Here is a 23803-nt window from a genome sequence, read left to right as displayed (position 1 = left end):
AGTATGTCGTCCAAAATGAGACAAAAAAGTCATAGTTTAGTATGTCGTCCAAAATGAGACAAAAAAGTCATAGGTTAGTATGTCGTCCAAAATGAGACAAAATAGTGTGTTGACGCAACGGTCCAGTTCAAAGTTTGATATGTCGTAATTCATTTAGTTTTTATTTGAGAAGTTTGCCACAAACAATGGAAGGACTAGGTCAACATTATTCTGTGATTATCTTTTTCTCTACTTTATAAGAGGTTGGGTATAAACAGCAATGAAATGTCAGGAGTTTTCTTTTTGTACTTCCTAAATTCCATAAGTGCAACAAACTTGTTCTTTTATACACATTAGTATATCTGTATAAAACCCTTTATACATGTTATTATCTTCATTTTATGGGTCAAATAGGTTTTGCAGCTCCAGATTAATTTATTGCAGTGTTTTTACGGACCCCTGGGCTCCACCAACTGTCCCCATGTCCTCCTTTACAAGATCCATGATCCTTCATAGTTCATAGGATTTATTTGTATTAGTCGTTAATGTTATCTATTTGATTCATTGATAAATCTTCAACAAAGTTCCAAATGTGCTGTTGGATTCTTCATTCAACGAGACAACTGGAGAAATGTTGCAAAAAGCTGCAATGATTTCCTCAATCAAGGTGATTTAATTGTTTAAGTGAACGTCGTCATTAAAATCCATTTTTTTTGTAGAGTAGAGAAGCCAAGACATTACACAGAACATCAGGAGAAGAGGATAACATCTAAGTCACATGGAGAAATGACATACTATGTTTAAGTCAACAAAACCTTAAGTATATATTTTTTATTTTATTGAGCTGTTAGACGGCTTTTTCTGGTTTAACATAAATCTAGACATTGACTAATAATTATCCTTTTTTTTCTGTCTTGGTTGTAATTATTCTGTATGTGTTCTCTCAGACACATACAGAACAATTCAGTCTGCCATCAGGGCCATGTCGTCCTCAGCTGGTCCCACCTCTCCTTACACCACCCTCTCCATCAGTCAGCCAACAGAGAACATCAAATTTAAATGCTTAAAGAAGTTGCTACTAATCAAAATGATGGATTTTATACTTCAGCAAAGTTAAGCTCATTTGTGTTGCTAACGGCAAACTTTGATCCTGGACTACTCCAAAAGTATATAGTAAAAGTGATTCATATTACTTGTGTATGAAGTACAAGAGGTACTGAGTCCAATGGAAGTGAAATCAGTAGTGTATGAAAGAAACTGTTTTCAGTCTTTACTCCATAATTCTTTATTCAACAGTTGTTTTTCCCCCACATGTTTTGGCTACTATTTTCTAACATGTGTGAAAATGATTATATTTGTACTTGCTTTACACCGTCTTTAAGAAAAGAAAAAAATAGTTTAATTTATTTACAGTATGATCTAATAAATGTCAAAATTTCCTAAGATCCCAAAGTTGTGACTTACCAATATTTGCTTCACTCAACGAGAGTCCAAAACTCTAATCAAATTGGTTTTCATGACACAAAGAAAAACTGAACATTGATTGAAGGAACATTAGCTATTTTGAGCCTCAAAAGAAACTTCTCCATAGACAAATCCAAACAGCTTTTGGGCTCAGGAGCTGGCTGGGGAAATCGCTTTTCTCCAAGTCTTCCTAAAGCTGATTGAGTCGGCGCATTTCAACAGCATCTTGTTCCATCTTTCTCCACGTGGAACATGAGCATGCTTCAGACTCAGAATGTGATGAAAGCAGCTCAGGCTGCCATGGAGAAGAAGAGTCCCAGGACAGTCGCTTTCTCTAAACTCTAAAACCCATCACTGAGCTTTTGTTTCTCCATGGCGATGATTTCTCTCTGATGAAAAGGTTGATTACACTAATTTAACATCAAAGGAACTAAAAACTGATTCATTTAGTTTAGATCAACATTCTCCTCCAGCTGGATTGGACACTGACATCAGGCTCATCCACTCACTTGCCCGTCCATCTGTCTGTCTGTCTGTCTGTCAGAGTGACGTGCCCTTAAAGAAATAGTCTAAGTTTGTTTTTAAGGGCGGTTGTAGAGGTATGAACACATCCAGACCGAGTTAAATCTAATCTAATTTAATTTAACTTCAGCGTGGAACATTTTTGAACAGTAACAGTTCTGTTAATGCCTTCATTAAATACATTTTTACAAAAATACTTTTGTGAAAGTTTGTATGTGTAGCATTTTAATTTGCTACATCACAACAATGGATTCAAATAAATTAAACACTTTATTGATAAAATTTTACAGATTTAAGTTAATTCAGAGAACTAAAAAACACATCACTGCTGTTTCTGCTTGGCACGAAGTTTCTGTAAGGTTTTCTGTGAAGAGATGGAGAAACAGATTCCTGTATCAAATCAGCAGAGTAACAGTCGTCGTGTTTACAGTCTGTAGTTGAGGATCTTTACCTTGTGGAACTCCTGGGCCTTCAGTCTGTTTTGGACGTAAGCTTCCTGTCTGCTCCTGATGGTTTTCTGCTGCTTCACCTCCTCCAGCTGCTCGTACAGTCTGTAAAAACACAAATGTTTATATTTACTTCCTGCAAGGTTAGTGTTCATTGACTACTACAGAGAAACTACGAAACCAGAAATAGCACAGGGTAAAGTGGGTGTGGCCAAAGGAAGAGCCCATTCAATTTTGAAGCAGATCAGATGAAGGACAAGGATACAGGGAATTTTTACAAAAAGCTTAATTTCACAATGTGACAGATTGTGATGGAACATTGAGAGAAGCTGTATTAAATTTCAGTCCACATAGTATAATAAATATAATAAGTTAATGAACACTAATGGTCAGTGTCTCCAATATTGTGTTCACTGGAGTGCAATATCATATACAGTATTTCAAATATTAATGTATGAACTACACATTAAATACTAGAGTCGGGTCATTTACTAACATCGAGTTTATTGAAACTGAAATAAGTAATTTGTAATAATTGACCGATTAATAAAAAATATGGCCAGATGAATCGGTTTTGAGCTAAAAAGTACCTCCGAGTTCTCTGATACATCTCAGAAACATGGTGTTTCCTCTGCTCTGGTGTGCAGATCTTCACTCCATCCGTCTTTTTCAGCCTGGAATCTCTCACTGAAAGACCAAAGGTTTTTTGATTAAAAACCAGACACTTTTACAACAGACCAAGTTTAAGGCTTTTTATTCAGAAGGTAAATAAAACCCTTTGCCCCATATCAGATATTTAACCGTTTTCACTACAACATTCATTCTGAATGTGTTGGTTGCAGCATCATCTACCACTTTATCCTCCACCAGAGGGTCGCGGGGGGTGCTGTGCCAATCTCAGCTACATCGGGCGATAGCCGGGGTACACCCTGGACAGTTCGCCAGTCCATTGCAGGGCCACACAGCTAGAGACAAACAACCATTCACTCTCATACTCACTCCTACGGTCAATTTAGAGTGTCCAATTCACCTAATCCCCACATTGCATGTTTTTACATCATTTACATCAGAACCAAAGTAGAGTGAACAGACCTGTTTCCTTCTCCGTCTGTAGTTGCTGCTCAGCTTGTTCCTCCTTTGTTCCATTATTCGTCTTCTGTTGGGATTCAGGTTGAATCGTCTCCTCACAGTCGACAGATTCAGGTTCCTCTCTGACTTCAGACGGAGCCTGGAGCTGATTCTTGACCCGAGCCTGTTTAGCTTTGATGTCCTGCAGTCTGTGGCGCGACCTCTGCAGCAGAGCTCTGCACTTCTGCTGGTTGACCTGCTGCAGACTTCTGCTCTGATCCCACTCAAACTCCAGGAAAGTCACTAATTCAAGGGAGGCATGAATTTACACTAATGTACAGTATAATGATCTGATTTAAAGGAAAACGCAAATTTCAGTTGCATTTAATTTCATACATTTTTTCCATTCATATTTAGAATCACCCACCCAGTGGTCACTTGCCTTTACTGACCAAAGTCATTTTAGTCTATACTGTTTTTTTCCCCAGACGCAAACATGTTATGACTTTAGATTTGGTTGGTCAAAGGTCATGGCAACCACACAAACTTAACATTTAAGTCTCAAGTCTGTGACGAGTCACGCTTCCCCACAGTTTAACCAATGTCGTCATTCATGAAAATATTCACCTGGGTGAGTTTGGTCCTTGTCTTCCAGTCTCTCCTCTGGCACCAACATGGATTCTGCCCCCTACAGGAGACAGTTAATGTCCAGAGATCAACAACCTGTTAATGTCACTACTGTGATGTTGTACAATCATATTTTTACACCAAACCATGTAAAATAAAAGTATTTTGGAAACAAGGTTCAGTGTAGTTTCACTGAATGACTTAAAGCTACAGTGGGCAACTTTCTTGTGATTTTTATTCTGCCTCTGGGTCTCTGTAAACATTTGTATGTTGTGTCCATCTGAAAACCGACCTGACCAAGGGAACATTTGTGTATGCAGCACAGGAAGCAATTATCCCCCCATATTGATGAACGCATCAGCAGAATTCACTCCTGAAACTTTCTGTGGGCACATCGTTTACAGTCGTACTGGAAACCCATTCAGCCGTCTCATTTAACGAGCAAATCTTTGCTGTTGCCTCCCTCTGTCTTGACATAAATCACTTGGTGTGTAGGTAGAGTGGGTCATCTCTAGTGTCACTGAACAGGACACTTAACCCAAAGAGCTTGCACCATGTGGATGGGTGTTACTGTGCGTGTCATTGTCAAAATTGTTGCGTAGAGATGAGCCAAATCTGACACTTAAGAGCAAAAATCCCCATCAATATTGTTTGGCCTTTCAGTCACACCCTTGATATCATAGTTGAAAAACACCTCATTCTTATGGCAGTTTTGTCCTTCTCCATATGGAAATATGTCTTCCCAAACTCTGTCTTCCTCAGCGATGGTCGTCTCTTGGTCCTGCAGTGTGGCGTCTGTCAGGCTCAACAACGTTATCTCAGACTGTTCCAGGATCCCCTTCTCACTGGGAGCTTCCTGATATCCAGAGAAAGATGGAAAATACACAAGGATGTTTGAAATGTGAGTAAAAAGTACATTTCAAGGAGGAAATGAAAGTGTAGTCTTACAAATATCTCATCTGACAGAGGGACGCTCAGGTCTGAACACTGCTCAGACTTCACATTTTCACTGTATGTGTATGAATCTTGAGGATTTTCAGAGACACCGCTCCTTCCTGCTGCTGCTCCCGTTGGCTGCAGCACTTCCAGATCAGGTGCATCATCATCATCATCATCACACATTGTTATGTTTGACAGATTCAGAGCAGTTTTCTCCACATCTGTCCTCACACTCTCCTCTAACGTGAGGAAGGACTCATCAGGCTGGTACTGGCAGGAGCTGTGTAGACCTGCTTTCTCTGCTCGCAGGTGTTCAGGTGACAGTTCAGACTCCACAGACGGATCAGTGTGGGTATCAGACTGACCGCTTCCACCACAGGCCAGCTCTCCTTCAGCTGAGTCAAGCACTTTGTGTTCCAGCAGGTGGAAGGTCATGAAGGGGTCAGCCGTTTCATTGTGGGTGACCTCAGCCAACAATGCGTGGAATGAGTCAGAAACAGGAAAAACTAAAAAAATAAAAATCATGAACTTAAATTTCTGATCAAGTGAGAAAATACAAGACAGCAAAGTGCAGCTAAATCAGATTACAGTCTGCATGTAAAGTCCAATTTAATATTAATTTATTAGATTATGACTGTATTTTCTTAAAAATAATACTATCACAACCCATAAAGTAGCTTTTACCAGAGTAATCCAAAATGCACCTGAATAAATAAAAAAAATAACTTTATTTACACACATACTGATCATTTTTGGTGAGGATTAATGTATTGTTACACCCCTAGATTACAGGTATTCATAGTGTTTTCATGATGTTATTCTTTGTTCGTTACCTCACCTTCTGTGCTCTCAGACTCCAGAAGAACAGGACTGGTTTGATTCGGAGGCATCTGCTCCTCTGAACGTCGACTCACACCTGGGGCAGTGGCACTATGAGATGAAGCCTCAGCAGGTAGCGCTGGGTGTGACGGCAAACTGTCCTCAGCTGAGATGCCAAGATTCAAGTGGGTAAATTCACCTACAAACAGAAGACGATAAAACCTGTTTTTTCACTGGAAGAAAATGTATCATCATCATGGACTTTTAGAATATGTATTGATAATTGACCAACATACTTAATAAAATATGGATGGAGTAAAATCTGTTGAACTTGACCATTGGTAATAGAAATTTTTGTAAAGGTGGTTGACTGAGCGATTAGTGAGATGTTTTTGACCGGAAGAGGATGTTTGTGTTGCTTTGTAAACCACTTGTCTCTCATACCTCGGCAGAGACACCAGCTGCTAATCTAGTGCTACTTTGTTGGGTAAGTTTGTGTCATTTAATTAAATCAGAACTACTGATTATAAATGATGTAGGCTTTGGTGCAGGAGAGCGTGCAGTTGACAAAGCAACACAAACTTCACTTTACACATGTCAAAAACCCAAACCATCTCTTTGAATCTTACTGCAGGCATTTTTGTTACCTGAGACACCACTGTGATGATCAGTGTCCAGCTCTGCAACCAGTGGCCTCATCCGGCTTTCCTCCTGACCTTCATCCAACCATGAGGTTGACGGCTCCTCCACCATTGGACCCATCAGCTGACCTGAATTACAGTTCTGCCCACTACTCGACTGATGGGAGAGTCGACTAATTATCCTGCTCAGAGTGGAATCCCAACCACCTTGACCGGGCACACTAGAAAGATGACCTATCATGGATGAGTGAGCAAATGGTTGACCAACCAGTTGCTCCATCGCTGACTCAACAGCAAGACAGGAGGACTGGTCAGCCAGCTGGCCAATCAGAGGCCTGAAAGAGTCCTCAGCCTGTGATGGCTGCACCAGAAGTAGATCAGCTGTAGTGTCACTTATCTGTGGGAGAAAGAAAATAACTGAATGTTTGTATCTATTTATAATATTAGTAGTAATATTATTATTATTAATAATAATAATAATAGAAGTGGTTTGAGGGTCACTGACCAGGCTGCTTTGTGTCCGTGTTCCTGGTGTGTGTAAAAGAGGAGTTGGAGGACCTTGAGCTCCTTTGTCCTCAACTTGCCTCTTTGAGCCTTGAACCACAGACAAGCCTTCACTGTCTGAAGAGAGAAAACATACTGAATTACCATGGTGCAGTCAAATGGCATCAAATATTTTAAACATGAACATAAACGTCAACATGGCCACACGGGACATTTTATCTTTGGACTTCTGCCATAATCAAAACATTTTTCTCTATTTTAGAAATACAAAATTGAAAGACCAATCTCATTTCAGACAGTTACATCCCAAGTGTGGAGAGTTGTCATTTTTGTATAATCTGGCCTTTGAATTTTAAACATCCAGATAAATGGCCAAATCATCTATTATGGTGTATAGTATTGGATGAAACACAATAACACTAAGTCAAAAACAGCTGCAATTAAATTTATTAGGAGAAATCAATCAATCATACAGTATGTGGTGTACCTGTGGTTTTTCCAGCGATGCTGAGGGAGACGTCGAGCTCCCTGGTGTATCTGTCTATGATGCGCTGGATGCTGCGGTCATTAAACAGCGATTCTACAACCACATCAGGATGAACAGAAAGAGACCGGTCCTCCACTAAAGAACCAGAACAACCTACAGTTGATGTTCCCTCAACTAAGGAACTGGGACAACCTGCATCCAAAGTGTCCTCAACTGAAGAACCGAGACGACCTGCAGCGGACGTTCCCTCAACTAGGGAACTGGGACGACCTGCAGCTGACATTCCCTCAACTAGGGAACCGGGACGACCTGCAGCTGACGCTACCTCAACTAGGGAACCGGCATGACCTGCAGTTGACGCTACCTCAACTAGGGAACCGGGACGACGTGCAGCTGGCGCTACCTCAACTAGGGAACTGGGGCGACCTGCAGCTGGCCTTCCTCAACTAGGGAACGGGGCGACCTGCAGCTGATGTTCCCTCAACTAGGGAATCGGGCGACCTGCAGCTGATGTTCCTCAACTAGACCTGCAGCTGAAGTTTCCTCAACTCGGGGCGACCTGCAGCTGATGTTCCCTCAACTAGGGAATCGGGACGACCTGCAGCTGAAGTTTCCTCAACTAGGGAACTGGGACGACCTGCAGCTGACGTTCCCTCAACTAGGGAATCAGGACGACCTGCAGCTGACATGCTCTCAATAAAGGAACCATGATGACCTGCAGCTGATGTTCTCTCAACTAAAGAACTGGGATGTGCTGCAACTGCAGCATCCCTAATGATGGAACCAGGACAAGGTGCAGCTGAATTGTCCTTAATAAAAAGGCTTTGACCAGACACAGAGGACACAACTGCTCTTGGACGTTGTTCCTCACTAGGTCTGAGAGGTGGTAGTTTATCTGAGGGAAAGAGCAGATTTAGGAAATAAAGCAGAGAACAAATTTTGCATGATAATGGGGATTTTTTTTTTGTAGCTCATGGCCATGAGCTACTTGTGTCTCCTTCACCCAAAAGTCTGCAGATCTAAGGTATATAACAGGGCTAACGTAACCAGATTACTACTTAATATAGAGCAAGTAAACACATGAGGTGACCTGGCTAATTTCCCCTTATTCTATTATTCTTATTCAGATTATGATGGTTTATATGATAAAAATCTTTAACAAAAGTCTGCCTCACCAGTGTTTGTGTTCTGCTCAAAATCAGTGGTGACGTAGCTGCCAGTGGAGATGGTGGACGAGAGGTCGGAATCAGGACACCTATGACGAGACTGACACACATGCTTACGTTTTATTCTGAACTTAGTTCACGTTTCTTTTTAAAAAGCACTTTGTACAGATTCACTGAGCTCAGTTCAAGTGTAGAAACCCTCATAAAATGTATTTCGATTAAAATACACTTCAGGAACAATAATTTCACATCATTGCTCAGAAAGAAGACACACAATGACAAGAGCATTCACAACATAAAGGCACACACACTTCACAACATATACACATTTAACATACAGACACACAAAAAAGAAAGCTTCTCAAGCATAATCACAGACTGAGGAAGTTTCCCAGCACTCAGATTTGGCTACTTTTCATCATCGACCCACAACTTGTGAATCTCAGAGGGAATTTCAGAGAAACCCAGAGACAACATAACAATAACTTACAACTGCATGCGTCTATATAGAAAATTAATAAAACGAAATTATGACAAGGGCTGCAACAATTCTTTATTTTCATAATTAATTGGTCAAGTCTTTTTTTATGAAGTCACACATTTTCAGTTTCTATATTGCAAATGTCCTGGTTTCTTTGCTCCTCTGACTGTAATTGAATATGTGGTTTGTGGACAAAAGATATTTGAGGACATCACAATTTTGAGAAAATACATTTTAACATTTTGACACTTGGACTAAAATAACCAACCAATTAAAAATAGTATAATTGACTGTTGGTGAAAATATAAAAAGTTGCAGCCTTCTTACACAACACCCAAAGTAGCAGAAGTTACCTCTGTGGGCGATCTGTAGCTTGTGAGTGCAGGAGCAGGGTAGTCAGCTCCTCTCCCAGAGTCAGAGGAAAAAGGTGAGGTTTTCCTCTGGAATGAATCTGGAAAACATTGTTTCAACTATTCAACTTTTCCTTTTCACACTAATACTAAAGTATCCTTTGCAATTACTATTATTTCTCTTATTTTTCTCTCCATACCAGACTCTGAATATTCTGGAGAGGTCCAGGCCCCGGTCAGTAGTCTCTCTCTCCAGACCCAATGGCTGGATCTACTTGAGCTTGATCCAGAGCTTGGTGTTCTTCCAGTAGTGTGGCTCACACTGGATACAGATAAATCTGATTGCTCCTGCAGCTCCCAGGCACCATTGTGTGAGGGAAAATTCATACTAACCCCCAGACCTGGAAATACAAATGTAATAAACTCTTATTCCTCTGCATTAACTGAGGAGTTATTTTCTCTGGGGCTGAGCTGACCTGTGACTTGGCTGTTTACTGGCGTCTCTACCTCGGGAATAGCACTGAGCTCATGCTGATCAGTCCCTGCTGCCATGGTTCCCAGCCTGATGCGGGTCACTGGAGGCTTTGCCGCTCGAGCAAGAGGAAGGAAGAGTCCTGGAGGGAGGATTGACGCTGGGGCAGGTCCAACAGGAGCACTTATCTGAGTGATGGACCCTTTAGGACAGAAAATTAACATTAACATTGAAGAAGATGATAGAGCGATAGTGATAAGTAAAGTATAGGTCACTTAATTTGGATCACAGAACTGACACTTTGCATCTTAAGCTACCCATTAAAAAGCATTTTTTTTAACATTAAAATTCAGTTTGATGGTGACTATGCAGCCCTTAATCATCCCCATCATGATAAGTAGAGGCATGATGTGGAAAAGATTTTTGTACCAGTCATATTACTGTTCGAGCGATCCTCCTGAGGGTTTTCCAAGTGTGATAAGGTTCCTCCATTAGACTCCTCTATAGCCTTTAGCAAGGACACAAGTAACCTGAGGCGAGTCTGTCCAATATTCTCTGTAACCTGCACTTCAGCAGCTCCATCTGCGGTTGACTGTGTGAGAAAATACAGCAGAACAGGAAAAGAGGTTACAGAAAATGTGTTCCTCAAACTCAACTGTAGCAAACAAAGTAGCAATGGTGTCCTCACTTACCCCTGAGTCAGTATCAATCAGAGCCTGCAGAGTCTCCTTCTGCTGCCTCATCTGCTCCATCTCCATTTCCTGTCTCCGTCGCTGCTCTTCCTGTCTCTGCCTCTCCTCCTGTTGTAGTCTCTGCCGCTGCACCACTGCCTCCCTTTGCTCCAGCACACGCCTCTGGACGTCCTGTAGCTCTAATCTCCATCTCTCTATGTCGTCGTCTTTGGTGGTCAGGGATGCTGTCTGCAGAGCACCATGTAACAAAGTCCCAGATTTACCCAGTACTTCATGATCTAAAGGCAGAGAGCTCGGGCTAATGGGGGAATCAGGACGCAGCTGGAGTGGGATGGTGGATGACGACAGTTTGTGCTGTGGCTGCATGTTGGGCGAGCAGAGTCTAACGCTTTCTGGAAGGTGCCCTGTCACTCTCTCCATTATGTTGTCAGTCAACCAGACACTCTGCTCTAGTCTGTGGTTCCTTGAATTATTTGAGGTAGATTCCATTTCATCAGGTTGCATCTTGGAGCCAGCAATCAAACTGGAGCCAGGAAGAGGTAGAGATGACACGTGTGCATTAGACTCTCTTGTTGGGACTTCCACAAAGGTTTGTGGTTGATTTTGGCCATGTGATGGCATTGGAAGCTGCATGGAGTGAGATCTGTGTGGAGGTTGGTGTCTGAGGCCTGTAGGTAGCACAGCAGGCAGCAATGATGTGGAGGTCATGTTGTAACGAATACGCAGTGCTCGCTGGTACTCCTCCAAACGCCGGCGAGCCACTTCCACTGATCTCTGGTGGATTCTAAATTTAAATGGGGGACTAAGAATTAAAATTTTTATTTACACTGCCTCAGGTTTTTTTATTTTTTTTTAAACAATCTACATAGCTCAACAACTTCTATATTCAGCACCCATAAAACAGAATTCTTTAAATTATGAGGTTAAATAAGTGAAAGGGAGTGGAAAACATACCCGTTTTGTTCAAGTAGACGTTGTTGGTATTCTCTAATCCTGTGGGTGTGGTTGTGTTCACCTGCAGGAGGTTGCAGCTGTAGAAAGCAAAGGAGAAACACTTAAGTTGACTCAAGTTATTTTATGAACACCATTTTAAAAGAATTTATCAGCATAACAATGAATCTGGTAGGTATGTATTTTGAACTTTGGATTGACAAAAAAAAAAAAGGGGGAAAAAATTATACCTCACCTACACCTCTTTACAAGAGAGTATTTTTGATGTACAATTATGTATTGCTATGTGAAAACTTAAAATCAGAAACATTCTGCCACACAAAAACTTAACATAAATGGAAACAGATGACCACCTTCCCTGTGTTGTAATCAAATTTCTGTTTTGGTAGCTTTCTAGAAAAGGCATGATAGCTAAATGCCTTTTATTTTGGTCTGACATACATGTTCAAATAAGATTAGTGGTGCTCAAGTATTGCATGTTGGACCTTTAACTGACCTCAGGGGCTTGACCTGGGCAGACTGAGAGGAGGTCCTGATCCTGCTCAGATACATCTGGTTGGTTTATATTCACTTGCTGTTTCGCAGCAGCCTTCAGCCATTCCCTCTCTTGCTGAGCCTCAAGCAGCATCTGTTCTAGTTTAACCTTCTGATTTTCCAGGTCTTGGAGTAAAACCACCTGCTGCTGCTTCTCCCTCTCCAGCTCCTCCTCCTGGACAAAAGAGGTAATATACACACACAGTGACTGACTTTAGCCAAAGTGCAAACATTCTTACATCACAGACAAGAATGATCATTAAGCCAGTTTCGAGCCAAGATAAGTCGATTTCCAGGTGGAAGTGAAGAAAAACCATTGAAGTTCTCTGCCTGAGAATGATAAGTTTGTCGACGTGATCGATCATCTCCATAGAATCAACCTTCTCCACGGGAATTCCCATCCAGCTCACAGTGACTCTCATTGCTTTTTTTGCTGGATGTAGATACAACATATGCAGGCAAAATCTGCTCAATTCCAAATTGCTTTTAAATAATTTTACTTCAAACTACTTCCAGCATGTTGGCCTGCCATTCCAAGGTCTGCAGCACCCTGTCCAGCACACTCATGCTCTAATAGAGGCTGTGCTAATTAAGTAATGAGGATCACCTGAATCGTTATTTTCTGGCCAATTACAAAAGGACACAAGGCTTTTAAAGTGATTGGTCAGGGGGGTTTTTTGTTTCGTTTTTTTATAGTAATATGCTGTTTTTGCCATTAGACAGTATGGAAAATTAAGTTTATGTCACCTTGTAAATCGCATAATTGATGCACTGCACGGCCAAATATGTTATTTTGCGAGTGTGGTGTTTGAAATCACCACACAAATCTCCACATAATGTGGATCACCACATTACAAATTAAATTTTGTAAAATTTTGTTTGTAAAACTTGATATGTATGTGTTATTTGCACATTAAATGAAGTTATGGCAGCACATACTGTCCCTGACCACATAACAATTACCATTCTATATCATAGAAACAGGATTCAGCATTACCCTTTTCTTTTGCTCTTCTTCAAATTCTTGGATTCTGTTTCTGAGTTCGTCAGAGAATGGGGAGTCACCTCCAGTTGACGTCTCGGTTGTCTCCGACTCTGATTGAATTAAATGCGAGAAAGAAGTGGTCATAATCTCATAACATGCAAACAATTTTTTTAATCAGGCAAACTGACAGACTGACCTATGGCAGAGTGAGGCTCAGGTAGCTCGATGGAGGGCTGTTTGTTTTTCTCATCGCTCGATGGAGGGCTGTTTGTAAGAGAGCCGGTCTCAATGGTCGTGTCTCGCTCTGGGATCTGATCATTGACAACAGTCTGTGAATCAGCTGCAGCGACATGACTGCTGTGCTCATTATACTGGTTCCTCTGGCTCCTGATTCGATCCAAGAGCTTCCGCAACGCCCGCCTCGGAGCAGGTTTGGTGGGTTCCACTAAAAATACAAAAAATACTGAATGCAATTTGACATTGGCAAACATTAAGTTAAAACATTTCATGAGAATATCATATTAGATGGTCAGGCTGTTTTAATTTCTTTCTTTTTTTTTGGTGTTTCTGGTGCATCTCTTTACCTTGAGCAGATGTGTCCAGCTCAGTCCTGGCAGCCTCATGTGATGCGTGTTCTGTTCCCTGTGTGGTGATTTCATCCAGTGTGACGTCCAGCTCTTGGTCTTGGCTGCCTGTGGACAAAGCTGGCAGGGGTTCTGGTTCCAGCTGTACCACCAGGTCACCTTTGACTCCTGGGATCAGAAAAGGTCAATATTTTAAGTATCCATTAAAAATAAATTCATGTTGGATCTTCCACAAAGCATGAGTGCTTTTCCAAACCATTACTATGGTCATATGTGTTGGAGACAAAACAAACAAAGCTTGACACAGAAAACCATCACTTCAGCTTCTTCTATATTATTACTTCACCCACAGAGTGGAAGTGAAGTATTGTTTTTGGTTGCTCTGTCTGTGTGTGCACTTGCTTGCAATATGAGCAACAGAGGCCGACAGAGGCTTGTTAGAATTTGTTAGAATTTAGAATAACTTTTTAGAATTTTGACCCTGACGGGATTTGAAGATGAATGGGGGCAAAGTCTGCCATCTTTGATTGCCTTGTTAGCATAGTTTTAAACAAACATATCTTTCACATATTTAATTTGTGGCTCTTTTTCTACAAAACATATTCATAACAAAAAAAGGCACCACTGAAGAGAATCCTTACTCCTCTCTCCAGTATACATGTCCTCAAAGGCAAATTCCATCTCCCTCTGGAAATCTTCCCTCGCCTCCTGTCTCTTGTAGAGAGGCTGGAAGATCTGAGGTGGCATCTGAGACACTTGTTGTCTTCTCCTCAGCATGTCTGTCTGCTGCATGTGCTCCAGTTCAACAAGCAAGCGATCGCGGTCCTAAAGAGAGCATCAAGTAAAAATCAGGCTCAAATGGATGCTGTCTGTACCTTAAAAGGTACAGCAGACTGGATCAGTAATTAAAGAAAAAAATCTTTCAATGAGCTGTATATCAAGTGTTCTTCTAGGTTTGGGTTTACAGCTTTAGCTAATTCTGTCCATCACAGGAGGCTTTGACAAATCACAGAACAGGTAAGAGAGAGAGGGCCTCCTACTGGCGCTCCTCAGATGAAACTGAACAATAATCCTGCCAAATACTAGAGTCTTACTACTATAGTAAGTTGTCTTACTTACTATAGTAGTAGTCTTACTACGGACAGAAGAATACTGTTAAGGGAAATTACTTTTATCCAAATAAAAATTAATTGAATTTTAAATAAAAGAATCCTCTGACTTTTTTCATCATGAAATAAAACTCACTCAAACTCAAATTACTCAACAGTATTTCAGAATCAAAATTCTTTTTCAATCTCTGTGGGGGAAATTGTTTTCTGCAATGATGGAATTGTCAGTAACACTAACAGGTAATATGCACCTGAATGAGCTGTTCCCTCTTCAAAGCCTGCCTCCCCCTGAGACGAGCCTTCTCCAGCTGCTCCCCTCTCCTCCTCATTGCCTCCCTTTGTAGGTCCTGCAATCTCCTGACCTCCAGGTCAGCTTCCTCGTGTGCATTACGCTGAAGACAAATCTATAGATCAGACAACACTGATGGGGCAGGACAAAAAAAAAACATATCTCAGAAAGCATACCTGCTGTGTATCCACCTCTCTATCCACAGTGCTCTCTGGCATGTGATAATGTGTGGCAGCAAAGGAACTCACATCAGATTTCTTTACCACATGTGGCTTCTTGAAATCAATGTTCTGATTTAACAAGAAAACAACACTGTTAACAACTCACTCAAGAATATGAACCATACAATGAACTCAAATTAATAATTATTAATTGATATATATTATTATTATTATTATTGTTATTATTATAAAAAAGAACAAAACTGGCTCAAAGGATCAAAATTAGATAGCCAGTAAGCTGTTCAAAAAGAGAGAAATATTTGGTGTCAAAATTCAGTGATTCACACCTGAATGACACATTTATCACTGAAATCTTTAATTGGGGGGAATCACCTGAATGGGGTTAGTGGGAGGTGGTGGGAGGCTGGCCACTTTTGCTGATCTCTCCTTTTCTATCTGTAGTGCCTTCTTCCTGGCCTTGATGGATCTGCAGAAAAACACAAGGAACAGACGTGAACGTCATCTTTTTTATGACATTTCCAACATGGGAACAGCCTTGAAGCAAATTTTGTGATGCTACTCACTTGTTCTGTCTCTCATGTTCTTCAAGCCTCTGAGATTTCAGTTCCTTCAGGGCTTGTTGATGACGCTGTTCTGCTTTGGCATGATTTTCCTCCTCCCTCTGTGCTATTGCTGCCAAATCAGGTTCCTTGTTAAAAAAAAAGAAGGGGCAAACACAAATCCAATGCTTTAGATATCATGACATGGTTTTGTACACCTTTTGGTTCACTAGTTTCACCAAAGTACTTTTCATATGATTTGTGCAGACAATCTAACTCAACACTGCACTACAGGCTGTGACAGTTTCATTAGAAGGTGTACTGTCTTCACTGTCGGAAAATGAGAACTTGTAGGTAGAGCTGCTGCATCTTTTCTCAGGCCAGCGTTATCTTACGTTTTCTTTTGCGTCTCTGTGTCCCTGACCGAGAAGTTGGAGGCTCTCTTGGTACAACCTCTGCAGTTTGTCCAGTTTCTCCCTCTGCTGTTGCTCCCAATCCAACCTCAGCTCCTCCCCTAGCTGCTCCAGCTCACATTGTCGTCGCTGCTCAACCGCCTGACGGATCTGCAGGGCAATTTGCCTCTGCTGCTCCCGCACCTGTGTATCAAAGCAAAATAGTCTGAAGACATTCCTCACAGGTGTTTCTCATAAAGATGTCCCAAAAAAGCTTTATAACAATGCTTTAATGGTACTGTACGATTCTATTCGTATTGTTTTACAAGTTTCTATATACCAATATATCAGTTTCTCACTGATTTTCGAGTATGCAACTTTATTTATTTGTTTTGTATATTTTGTTTGCATAAGGTTTGGATAATCTGTCTGCCATTTCATTGTGGTACTTCATTTGTTATCTTATAGATTTGTGTTTGCAATATCTCCTCGCATATTCGAAAAATAACCATTTAATTTCATCTGACTGACTGATCGACTATTAAGGAAGTAATCGAAGGTAGAAACCATGTTGTAAACAATAGCTTTAGCAGCGCTACAGTGACACGCGCCATCAATCACAACAGAAACCAACGTAAAGCAGAAAACAGCGACGCTGGTTACCTGTTGTATTCGCAGCTTTCTCCTTCTTTCATGTTCTTCTTTTAGTATCCGAGCCTCTTCGTTAGGGCTCGGTCTTATTCTGGCCAGTTTTTTCTTCATTTTCTACAAAAGCAGGCGAACATTTCTCAAACAGCAGGTAGCCGCTCCGTTAGCCGCCAGCTTCGCTTCCATCACTTCGTTCGTTGAAATATACGAGAAGGAACTTTTTAGAATGGCAAATAGCATGCAGATAAACTGTAAAAACAGAGAATAGATTTGGTGAGAGAATATGAATTAACAGGAGTTTTTGTTTATCGAAACCTCCACGACGACGCCTGAACGGTTCGTTCCTAAACGTCCATCCGGTGGTTTGAACTGCCCGCCGTGCTCCGTCTCGTGCGGAACAAAGTCCATCATAGTTCCAACCACGGACTACAGTTCCTACCCATTAACTGGCTTCTAGTTTGAAATATCACAGCCATAAATATTAAAAACACAGAGACGAAACAAGAGCGACGTGTTTAAATTATTAGATCAAATCAGGTAATAAAGCCTAAAAAGATAAAATAAAGTAACACGCCGTACATAAAAAAAGTACCCCCTGTGCACGAGGGGGCAGTCGAGTGCGCACATTCCGGTGTAGCGCATAAAAAGAATGAGACATTTTCTGTCTTACTGGAAAAAATATAATTACCCAGTGAACAAACTCTTATCCTAGAGACTCTAGTGACGCGAGGTGAATATAAGTGGTGAGTTTAAAGTGAACCATGCGCTTTGTGGTCATTTCTGTGTTTATTTCCTGCTCTGATGGTCTTTTTCTTGTAATATTAGCAAGGGGCTAAAGCTAGCAGACCTGACTACAATGAAATCTAGCTAGTACTGTCGTCAATAAAAACTAATAATAATCCATGTATTTGTATGAACACTTTTAGATCTAATCGTAATTGTTATAGAAACAAGTATATAGCAGATAAAGCATCCGCAGGGTAGACCCACATTATCAGAACATACTAAAGATATGCAGGTTTGTTATTTAAAAGTTAAACTACATTAAATAACACCAAATGGATTAAAAAGTCTTGCATTTCACTTATGAGTGATTTATCTGTTTCTTTTTTCTTGCTAACCGTAGACAGTAATGCAGCATATAATTGTATTTTAAAAGCAATTCGTGTGGGACACTTTCCACTACTATTACTCCAGATCTCTGATATTATTAAATTAGCAAGCACATTTGAATTAATTAATTAATTAATTAATTAAATGAAATATATTATTGTCCTCTTGTTTTCTCCATGTTCAGCTGTTAGCCTCTGTGAAATGTATTTCTTTGTAACAATATCAACATCCCATAACATGATTATACCATCAAATCCATGGTTCAATGTTTATTATGATATAAGACAAATGATGATTTTGGGGCAAAAAAAAAAAAAGACCAGTGCATAAAACCATGAACAGTAGAAATGTATAACATTTTTGTTTGACATTGTTTATATTTCTCAGCTCAATTTGCATAGATCATTTTACTTGACCTGCTTGGTGCTGTTCTGGGTCTCACACAGTCTTGATGATTGTGTATTTCTGCTTGTCCTCCTCATCTCAGCTGTGGCATTATGTCTGGGGTTCCAGCAGTGAGGGTCAGCATCGAGTCTTCCTGTGAGAAGCAGGTGCAGGAAGTGGCCCTGGATGGGACAGAGACATATGTTCCCCCACTGTCCATGTCTCAGAACCTTGCAAAGTTGGCACAAAGAATTGACTTTAGCCAGGGATCTGACTCAGAGGAAGATGGACCTGAGGGTGAAACCAGAGACCGTGAGTGGGGCAAGCAGGAGCCTGAAGAAGAAGAAGGTAAAGTGTTGTGCAACTCCAAAATCAACTGTTGATCCTCTGATGTTATCAGCTACGCATGCATCGTCAAAACTTTTCAGAATACTTGCCTGTGAATTAAAAAAAAACAGTTCTCTTACATAATATAACACTCTTTAATATTTATATATTTTCTTAAATAAAATGTCTTCATCGGTTTCTTGACACAGGTACAGTGAAGTTTCAGCCTTCTCTTTGGCCCTGGGACTCGGTGCGTAACAACCTGCGCAGTGCGTTGACAGAGATGTGTGTGCTCCATGATGTGCTCAGCGTGGTGAAGGAAAAGAAGTACATGGCCTTAGACCCAGTGTCACAGGATCCATCGGCTGGAAAGGTAAACCGCTGAAGAATTTTACCATATCATCTTCACTTGATAGCTATTGTAATGAAAGCACACAAGTTTCTGCTAAACCATTTATTCACAACTGTATTCTGGCCTTGTGCAGACCCCACAGGTGTTCCAGCTGATCAGTAAAAAGAAATCTTTAGCCACAGCCGCGCAACTCCTCCTCAAGGGAGCGGAGAAGCTCACTAAGTCAGTTGCAGAGAACCAGGAGAACAGGAGGCAGCGGGACTTCAACTCAGAGCTGCTGCGACTCCGCTCACAGTGGAAACTCCGCAAAGTAGGAGACAAGATCCTGGGAGACCTCAGCTACCGTAGTGCAGGTGAAAAGGCCTCTAATGGATGGGCAACTCCGTCAAACACTTTGTCTATAAGCTAACATCTTCTTGTGTTACTTTCTTCACAAAACTAGATGACTAGTTTAACCCCAAGCTAATGTGTTTTAAACTGTTTATTTAACCGCATAGGTTCCCTTTTTCCTCACCACGGCACATTTGAGGTCATTAAGAACACAGACATTGATCTGGACAAAAAGATCCCAGAAGATTACTGTCCTCTTAATGTCCAGATCCCCAGTGATTTGGAGGGATCTGCTTATATCAAGGTGAGTGGGTACAAAATATGGATCAGCATGTGATGGCATGCTCTGATAAAACATAGCAGGGATATAAGAGGTTGTTAAAGTCCAGTGTTTTTCTTCAGGTGTCCATTCAGAAACAAGCTCCAGACATTGGAGATCTGGGAACAGTAAACCTGTTTAGAAGACCTTCAAAATCCAAAGCTGGTACAGTTCACTACACACATTTCCCTCTTCTCTCTTTCTCCATGTTCCACACCTTAATCACCTTTGATCTCTTCATCTTTCTTTTCCCCTATGACTAGGCACCCAGCTGTGGCACGTGAAGCTAGAAGCCGCTCAGAATGTTCTGCTCTGTAAGGAGATCTTTGCGCAGCTGTCCAGGGAAGCTGTTCAGATCAAATCCCAGATCCCTCACATTGTTGTGAAGAATCAGATCATCTCACAGCCATTTCCAGGTCAGAACAGTCTTGACAGCGTCACTGAGAACAGATCTGGGTCTTTCTTTGTTGAGTGTAATTGTAAGAAGCTTAATTATACTGTTGTATAGGTGAAATATAATCACTGTCGGCATTAGCTGGTCTGACCGCTGCTGATGCCCCCACCTTGTTCCTGTATTTCTACATTGATATCATACAAAATAAATGTCGAATTATATTTCACCCAAAGTTCATGAGCTATACATATTTTGCCTTGTGTTTGTATTTTAAAAACAATCAAACTCATGCTTTTTCTGTTCTTGTACTCGTCCTTCATAGGTCTGCAGCTTTCGATTTCACTGTGCCACTCTACGGGAGAGAAAAAGAACCAGCGGGTGTCTCCAGAGAAACCCAAACCAGACGACCACCTTTACGTACTGGAACATAACCTGCATCAAATGATGAGAGAGGTGAGACGCAAATCTGTTAGAGTGATAAGAAATGCCAAGCAAATGTTTTTTAACCGTCTTAATTCAGTCATACACAAGTAACACGCTGTGAGTCCCATGAGCTGTTTTTGGCCTCTTGGCAGTTTTAAAGGTTAGTTTGTGTTGTTTCCATAAGATAAAGTTGGGACAATATTACCAATGTGATTTAAGTTGAAGTTACATGCACGTCATTATAATGAAACGATTGTATTAGTAGGACAAGTTGTCTGATATAATACAGTTTTACTTTTTATTAGTCTTGAATTTGCTGGTAATATGACAAAAACAAAGACACCAAAGTGGATGCTTTGTTACTCATCAAACAACTTTGTTTGTTGTCACAGTTCCACAAGCAGCAGTTGAGCTCTGTGGTGATGCCCCATCCTTCCACCGCTCCCTTTGGCCACAAACGCATGCGTCTGGCAGGGCCACTGGCCTACAACAAGGCTGAGATCTCCAGTCTGCAGCAGAGCGAGGGGCTGTTGGAGAAGATCATCAAACAGGCCAAACACATCTTCCTACGCAGCAGGTGAAGTTAGTTTAACTGAGTTTGTCTATGTTCATCAGAGTTTGAACAATACATTTATAAACACACATATTAAAATAGCCCCAAAGATTTTAAAAACTGTTAAATGAAGCTGTTTATTTCCTTAGTGTGACAAGCAGTAATGTAACAAAATGTGCCTGTGTCAAGTACACGCTAAATCACCTGGTTGAGCTGGTTCCACATGTCCTGAGTGCCACTGTAGCGGTGACTCCGACTTGCGGATGTGTGTTGCGCGTCTGTCTGCCAACAAAACATGTTACTATATTAAAGTATACTTTAGATTTGTATTGATATGAGTTAGGAGCTGTCATCCTGTCCCTGACCTAGACCAATCTAACTTATTTTGTGTCACCAAATAAGCAAAATTTCTAGTTAAGATTTATGTGTATATGTTTCAAATAACATGGATAAAATTAAGTTGTGATTCATTCACCAAACCTCTCTCTTGGAATTGTCTAGTTTAGGTTATCAAAATAATATTTGGCGTTACAGAAACGGCTGTAAATAGTTTGTTATCCAGGGTCCTTAAAATAACCTGAATGTACCTGAATGGAAAGTACGGTAGTCTTTTTTTGAACAGCCAATAGGAGCTGCCTCACTCTCTGAACCGCCCTGTGATTGGTCATCGTCTCCCACGATGAGACGGATTTTGTAAAGGCTGTAAACGGAGCCCAGAAGACGTGCGGAAGTCTATATCTCTGTCAAATAACTTGATGTACATTATGCTCAAAGGCTATTGTGGAATTATTGATCATTTACACCAAAAAACCCCAAGACTCTCTCTCTCTGTCCTTTCACCCTTTAAATTTATCAGTATTCATGTTTATATCTGTGATCACCAGGACGGCACGGACCATTGACAGCCTGGCCAGCCGAATTGAAGACCCTCAGATCCAGGCTCACTGGTCCAATATCAACGATGTGTATGAGTCCAGCGTCAAAGTGCTCATCACCTCTCAGGGCTACGAGCAGATCTGCAAGTAAGTGGAAGGGGCAGAGGAGGGAAGGATGAGGGAGGAACTCAAGCAGGAAGGGGAGATAATATGAGAAACATAAGAAAAACCAACCAATATGTTGTGTGTTCAGGTCGATCCAGCTGCAGCTGAATATCGGTGTGGAGCAGATCAGAGTGGTTCACAGAGATGGACGCACCATCACACTGTCACACCAGGAGCAGGAGCTGCAGGACTTCCTCCTCTCACAGGTATCACAGCAGCAGCTAGTGTAGCTACCTGGAGCAGTGTGCACACCTGCTGTACACCACCATCTCCGTATAGGACAGCTATAGGGAGTCTAGGATTCGGCTCTCTCACTGCCACGGGCCATTTTCGATTTCCAGTCGGGGGAACATTTTCATGTGCTAGAAACAGTTTTGATCCTTGGCTTCACTAGTCTGCATGCTGATGTGTCCCTGGGCAAACATCTCACACAACACACTTCCTTACTTACTTGGTGATTATTACTCATAACCTTCAAGGCTATCCAAGCTTTAAATACTGTTAGATTAAAAAAGAAAAATCCTTGTGTGTAATATAGAGACTTTAAGATGAAGCCCTAGTAATGTATGCCTTTTCCTCTGTGTGTTAATGTTGTGTCTTTCCAGATGTCACAGCATCAGGTGCATGCGGTTCAGCAGCTGGCCAAAGTGATGGGCTGGCACGTCCTCAGCTTCAGTAACCACGTTGGCCTGGGCCCAGTGGAGAGCATCGGAAACGCCTCTGCTGTCACTGTCGCCTCTCCCAATGGAGAGTACGCCATCTCAGGTGAGATAAATGAAGTTTACTCTGAGGGTATTGTAAATTGAGAAGGAAAGGCTGATCATACTGGTTGAAGAGGAAGAACATCTCAAAACAATAATTGCAGTTGTAATGAAATAATCGTCACAATTCAATTCCTTAATTTTTAGTCACTAACAGAGTGCGCGTGTTTGTCTGCGCAGTGCGTAACGGTCCAGAGAGCGGCTGCAAAGTCTTGATCCAGTTCCCCCGCAGCCAGTCTAAAGAGCTGCCGAAGAGCGACGTCATCCAGGACACCAAGTGGAGCCACCTGCGAGGGCCCTACAAAGAAGTTCACTGGAGCAAGATGGAGGGACGCAACTTTGTCTACAAGATGGAGCTCCTCATGGCTGCACTCACTCCCTGTCCTTAGATAAAACGTCTTCCTGAAGTGAACTGGACTGAACCGTTTCCAAACGTTTGAACTTACAAAGGTGCAGCAGCAGGAGCCATGATACAAAAACCTCTGCTACTGTGATTTGTCCTCTGCTCTTTTAAACATGTTTATCCTCCTTCAGTAGAGTCTGCTGTCTGCCCTGTTTTTTTGTGTTAAGTGTCATCATGATAATAAAGCAGTGGAAACATGTTTTCTGATAACTTCTCATCAGCACCGCAGTCAGTCAGTGTCACACTTAACGACTCATTGTTTCGTGGCAACAAAATAAATCTGGTTTCTGATGATTATTTTCATAATTCCCTGATTATTTTCCCTGTTTCTCAAACCTCAAAATTAAGAAATGAATTATTTTGTCGACAAACTGATATGATTCAGTGTTAATTATTTCTTTGTTGTACGGAGCAAAGAAACCAGATAATATTCTCATATAATAAGCTAAAAAAACAGGTTAATCTGTCATCAAAACAGATCATAACACTTCCCAGTCCCTCAACCCACATGAGGGTCAAGACTCACATTTTGGG

The 23803-nt window shown here is 41.2% G+C and overlaps 2 protein-coding genes across 5 annotated transcripts; one reads left to right on the top strand and one right to left on the bottom strand.

The window, feature by feature from the left end:
- Positions 1-2222: 2222 nt before the first annotated feature.
- On the bottom strand, positions 2223-17259 carry cep295 (centrosomal protein 295). 2 transcript variants are annotated; one of them, XM_044017354.1, is made up of 30 exons: positions 16886-17259; positions 16226-16426; positions 15855-15979; positions 15664-15757; positions 15286-15399; positions 15072-15212; positions 14353-14536; positions 13712-13879; positions 13324-13572; positions 13140-13237; positions 12105-12317; positions 11612-11688; positions 10658-11441; positions 10395-10557; positions 9970-10167; positions 9694-9894; positions 9497-9594; positions 8672-8762; positions 8046-8391; positions 7497-7912; positions 7011-7126; positions 6512-6902; positions 5884-6063; positions 5055-5551; positions 4801-4962; positions 4107-4167; positions 3504-3782; positions 3002-3098; positions 2417-2516; positions 2223-2329 (listed from the first exon to the last, which is right to left on the bottom strand). In XM_044017354.1, the coding sequence occupies exons 1-30, from the start codon at positions 16982-16984 to the stop codon at positions 2288-2290; spliced, it is 5985 nt and encodes a 1994-aa protein (XP_043873289.1). In that variant the 5' UTR covers positions 16985-17259; the 3' UTR covers positions 2223-2287. The 2 variants fall into 2 exon arrangements, with proteins under 2 accessions (XP_043873289.1, XP_043873290.1); XM_044017355.1 differs by having other exon boundaries at positions 7497-7805; positions 8056-8391.
- med17 (mediator complex subunit 17) lies at positions 16494-23566 on the top strand. 3 transcript variants are annotated; one of them, XM_044017358.1, is made up of 13 exons: positions 16494-16517; positions 18471-18715; positions 18904-19067; positions 19180-19399; positions 19544-19680; positions 19779-19860; positions 19959-20111; positions 20412-20542; positions 20905-21089; positions 21950-22087; positions 22194-22311; positions 22711-22870; positions 23047-23566. In XM_044017358.1, exons 2-13 carry the CDS (start codon positions 18481-18483, stop codon positions 23253-23255), a joined length of 1932 nt encoding a protein of 643 aa, XP_043873293.1. In that variant the 5' UTR covers positions 16494-16517; positions 18471-18480; the 3' UTR covers positions 23256-23566. The 3 variants fall into 3 exon arrangements, with proteins under 3 accessions (XP_043873293.1, XP_043873292.1, XP_043873291.1); XM_044017357.1 differs by lacking the exon at positions 16494-16517 and adding an exon at positions 17494-17600; XM_044017356.1 differs by lacking the exon at positions 16494-16517 and adding an exon at positions 17494-17613.
- Positions 23567-23803: the final 237 nt, after the last annotated feature.

Source organism: Solea senegalensis, unplaced genomic scaffold (assembly GCF_019176455.1).
Source record: "Solea senegalensis isolate Sse05_10M unplaced genomic scaffold, IFAPA_SoseM_1 scf7180000015318, whole genome shotgun sequence".
Classification (NCBI taxonomy): Eukaryota; Metazoa; Chordata; class Actinopteri; order Pleuronectiformes; family Soleidae; genus Solea; species Solea senegalensis.
Note: the sequence above shows the minus strand (reverse complement) of the source record. Positions and strands in the feature narration are given on the sequence as shown.

Coding starts and splice junctions, on each gene's coding strand:
- cep295 (XM_044017354.1), bottom strand. CDS start 16,984: ATGAAGAAAAAACTGGCCAGAATAAGACCGAGCCCTAACGAAGAGGCT. Junction 12,318..13,139: donor AAGAAGAGCAAAAGAAAAGG/GTAATGCTGAAT, acceptor TCTTTTGTCCAG/GAGGAGGAGCTGGAGAGGGA. Junction 5,552..5,883: donor GGAGTCTGAGAGCACAGAAG/GTGAGGTAACGA, acceptor TTATTTTTTTAG/TTTTTCCTGTTTCTGACTCA.
- med17 (XM_044017358.1), top strand. CDS start 18,481: ATGTCTGGGGTTCCAGCAGTGAGGGTCAGCATCGAGTCTTCCTGTGAG. Junction 19,861..19,958: donor ACCTTCAAAATCCAAAGCTG/GTACAGTTCACT, acceptor CCCTATGACTAG/GCACCCAGCTGTGGCACGTG. Junction 22,088..22,193: donor GGCTACGAGCAGATCTGCAA/GTAAGTGGAAGG, acceptor TTGTGTGTTCAG/GTCGATCCAGCTGCAGCTGA.